The 4,199-nt window shown below is 33.1% G+C and overlaps 1 protein-coding gene across 1 annotated transcript in view; it reads left to right on the top strand.

Annotated features, from left to right (window-relative positions):
• Positions 1-2,171: 2,171 nt before the first annotated feature.
• The window catches only part of LOC137062129 (protein unc-13 homolog B-like), a 63,712-nt gene continuing 61,684 nt past the window's right edge, over positions 2,172-4,199 (top strand). The window contains exon 1 of the mRNA XM_067432946.1: positions 2,172-2,428. Coding sequence (XP_067289047.1) covers positions 2,407-2,428 — 22 coding nt within the window. The 5' untranslated portion in view covers positions 2,172-2,406. The remainder of the gene's footprint in view (positions 2,429-4,199) is intronic.

Below are 4,199 nucleotides of genomic sequence, written 5' to 3'. Positions count from 1 at the left end.
TGAGGGAACAAATGCTTTTAATATATGGTTCCGTAATGTCACGCACGTTGAGCATTAAATACATATAATTTATAACATTGGATTGTACACAGTACACCAGTACGATTATAAATGCTTGAACGTTGGAAGGGATGTTTTTTCTTCTCTTTTGCTGTTGTTTTTTTAATGTGTATTTTGCATTTTAAAATGTAGCCACTAGTAGGCAGTCATATTTTAATTCAGCTTTTATAGGTTATGTTTTGCAGCAAACTTTCACAGCTATTAACTTCTGGGGTGCAATGTGGCTAAATGCCTTCTAGGCTAAAATGTCTCTTAATAGGATGTACATGTATTTTAAAACACTAGGCTACATGACAGCATAAACGACTAAAGTGTGTGTGTCTGTGGGGTGGGGTGGGGTGGGGTGGGGAGACTGGGAGGGGATTATAATTTGTTGTAATGAATGTGCAATGTTTTAACCAAAACTAAAAGGAATTGAAACATTTAACAATTGTTTTTGTAAATGAATACTGAAATAAAATGAAAGCTAGTCCTGGTGTTACAGACAGGGTTTAGAATAAGCCAGGGTTGGGCCTTTGTTTAATTAGGATATTTAATAAGCTTTTATAAATGTGCCTTAGAAGAAAAACAAAACAAAAACATGAGCATCTTGAGACAAAACAACGGCACTGACGTATTTTGAGATATGTCAGCGAGGTGCTTTCAGTTAAAACGGCTCAAACATGCATTTTAATCCAGAAAGGTGATAAAGATTTGATGAAAAACTAAAACTGTAATATAATTTAGGACATATTTTGCTGAATATGTGTCCCAGGGTAAATAACAGAACTATCCATATTAGATGACTTTTGACTGCTCATGTTCATTTCATTTTAAACAATCAAATAGTCCATCATTACATCTGAAACTATGGAAGATTTTTCTCACATAAGCCAAACAAGCTCAAATGAGTTCATTGGCCCCCAATTCTCTGGGACAAATATACAAACAATCTAAAGTGGAATTATATCTGCTAAATTAAATGAAAGCATACGTAGTTAAATTATTGATTAAATCCAAACTAAAACTTTTCATTTGGGGAGTCTAATAGTTATTATGTCAGTTCCTGTCCTCAGATGTTTATCTGTAAAAGAGAAAATGTATTTAATACTTTTTTTTAACTGAATAAACATTAACATTTAACATGCACTTTTGTTCAAATGCAAATATTGAACAACAGGGTTGTTCTGAAACTAAAACCATTACTAGAAACAAAACAAATGTTAATGGAAATAAAATTACAACACCTAAACCTATTTTATGTCAGCTAGTTGCCAAGGGAATATTTCTCTACTTCTTAATTTAGTTTAACGTCCTAAAATTACTAAAATAATAATTAATAAAGACTTTAGACATATGAAAAGACTACAAAATTACTATACTAATTACTAATAATAAAAATGAAACAGAAGATATAAAAAATAAAACTGATCTAAAATATTAAAAACTATAATAGCATCTCAGTGACGCTAAAATAACATTGGAACATAATACAAATACAAAAAGAAAAAGAAAAAAGAGTGAAGTGAAAAGAGATAGGGAATAAATAAATAGGGAATAAATAAATAAATATAAATCAATAAATCAGTCAATAAATAATGTGGCAGCAGGGAAATAATACAAAAATCAGATATAAATCGGGCATAAAATATCAAATAGGCCTAAATACTTTGTAGAACTCACAAACGTGTAAAGTCTTTATAGCTTTATAGAGTCTCTAATAGGCCTACTCTCTGGCGGATTTGTATTATTTGCATTTAAGAATGTGAAATTTAGTCAGTAAATGTAATTGAATGAATTACATAAAACACTTCATCCTCTTTAAAATATTCAGTTCAGCCCATACATTTTATTATAGGACATATTTTCCCATAAAAATGTAAGAGGTCTTGTGAACTGTATATTTTCATTGATAAATTCTGTATCTCACGCCACAATATAAAAGTTCAAGGCAAGTTTTCTGAACGTGCTAACTGTCCAGCATCACACCTGTGACATGTTCCTTCACTCGGAGTAGTCGTAAACCACACCCATCCTCTCATCCATTGGTCAACAGTCCAGAAAACCCCGCCCTCTGGGTCAGGGGCAATTCTGACGCCATTAAATCCCTGCAAGTCCCGCCTCTTATTCTCTGAGTTTCTACCTTCCACACATACAATTTGGTCATGGCGATGGGACATTTGAATCAGTACGCGTCACCTGTAGGATAGTGCCGAGTTACTTCGTCGAGCATCCGTGCTTTATCTTCCCACAGAAGTGCGCTCATGACGAGGAACTAACTTGTGTCATCATCTGAAATGTCACCGGACAGCTGAGAATTTAGATTATACTGACAGGATTTAACCAAGAGGAAAAACTTCGGTTGCCATGTCTCTCCTCTGCGTGAGAGGTTAGTGCTGTTTTAAATGTGTTTTCTAACTCAGTGCATGTATTTGCACCTGTCAGCATGCGATCATCAGGTGTTTTGTTCCTTTAAAAGTTCAGAGGCGCAAGCGTTTTTATAAAATATATAAACATCGTATTATCGACTTTCCTCTGTAATGTTTGCTCTTTCCATGGAATTATATACATTTCATTTAAACTAAGTGAGGTTGTCAAGATCAAAATATTACATAATTTGAGATTCGCTACAGGTAGGAGAGGCTTGAGGGAAACAGCTGTTTGGCGTCATGGTGTAATACAGTTTTGCAGCCGAAACAGTAAATATCGATTTCTAAAACTATTTTAAGATATAAAAAACATATCGAATATATCCCAATATTATATAAACTTTTATATGAAGCTGTCTCAGCAATTTTGGTGTTGTGAGTTATTCAGAACAACATTAAAAACAAATATAAACAGTGTGGGAAATAAATAATACATTTCATTGATTAGTAAAAAAGATGTAGCTAATACTTACACAATATATGATAGTGTGCATTGTATGATATTGTATGATCATCAATTTAGCATCATGATAATATTTATTTTTTTAATATATATTTATATTAATATATGTATACTTTTATTAGTATAATAAATGAAGTATTAATATACTTAGGACATACTAACTAATTAAATGCATAAAATTGTTTCACAGTGAATTCAAATAAATATATTAAATAAAACATCAAATAAAAATACTTGTTAATATTTTGTTATAAATATATAACACAAAATATACAACATAATACTAATTTAATATGTTAAGTACTATATTTTGTGATTTAATTATTAATTGAAGACCATACAATTTATGTTAATATTTTATGTTATAATTTGTATTTGTATAAAATATAGGTTTTTGTAAATTCATTTTAATACTATTTGTTTAATATTTTATATGCTAAATTTTGTGATTTTTAAGTAGAATTGTTACTACGCAGTATTTTGTAAATTATGCTCCTTAATCTAGCTCTCTTGAAGGAAAGCAGATCAAAAACATAGTACTCTTTATACTTTTTATGAAAGAGTACACCGTACTCTTTCAGTGATGCACATTCTCCTTTTATCTTTGGTCACTGGCCAGTTGGAGATCAACATCTCCATCATTTCCTCTCTTTCTTTTCTGAGCTCAAACTGCTTCAGTGGCAATGCCTGCTTTTCTGTTTTCTGTCTTTGGTGAAGTGTCTCTGCTTAATGTCCACACAATATAGCTTGAAGGCTGAGTGGGGTGTGGGGGTGGGATGGGATGGGATCTGTACACTGATAGCTCATCAACATCTATGATGGAGTGCAGAATAATGTGATTTAAACAGTGATTGGGCTGTCACATTAGTCTTTAAAAAAAAAAAGCAAATACTTTTTACAATGGGACCAATCATTGTGATACTCTGTTCTTCCCTATAGTGTGGTGCTAGCCTGACAAGCCAGACCCACATCAAGATGTTGGGTCTGGGAACTCACTATTGGCAGGGCTCAATCCGAGGGGCGGAATAACCGGTTGTCTTTCAACCGTCCCTCTACATGGAATAGGACAGCGCTACAACCAACCAGAGCAACGTGAAGCGGTTGATAGATAAAAATTTTGCCGTATCCGGTCGGCAAAACTCCGAACACATCTTCCCTTATTAAGAATGATTTGAGTGCCGTTAATTGTTCTTTACTCAAAGAAAAGCTTAACTCTCCAAGTATCCCAGAGTCGCGGCCAAAGCCGATTCGAAAGACCGCCGTTCACC

This window comes from Pseudorasbora parva, chromosome 23, assembly GCF_024679245.1.
Source record: "Pseudorasbora parva isolate DD20220531a chromosome 23, ASM2467924v1, whole genome shotgun sequence".
Lineage (NCBI taxonomy): Eukaryota > Metazoa > Chordata > Actinopteri > Cypriniformes > Gobionidae > Pseudorasbora > Pseudorasbora parva.
Note: the sequence above shows the minus strand (reverse complement) of the source record. Positions and strands in the feature narration are given on the sequence as shown.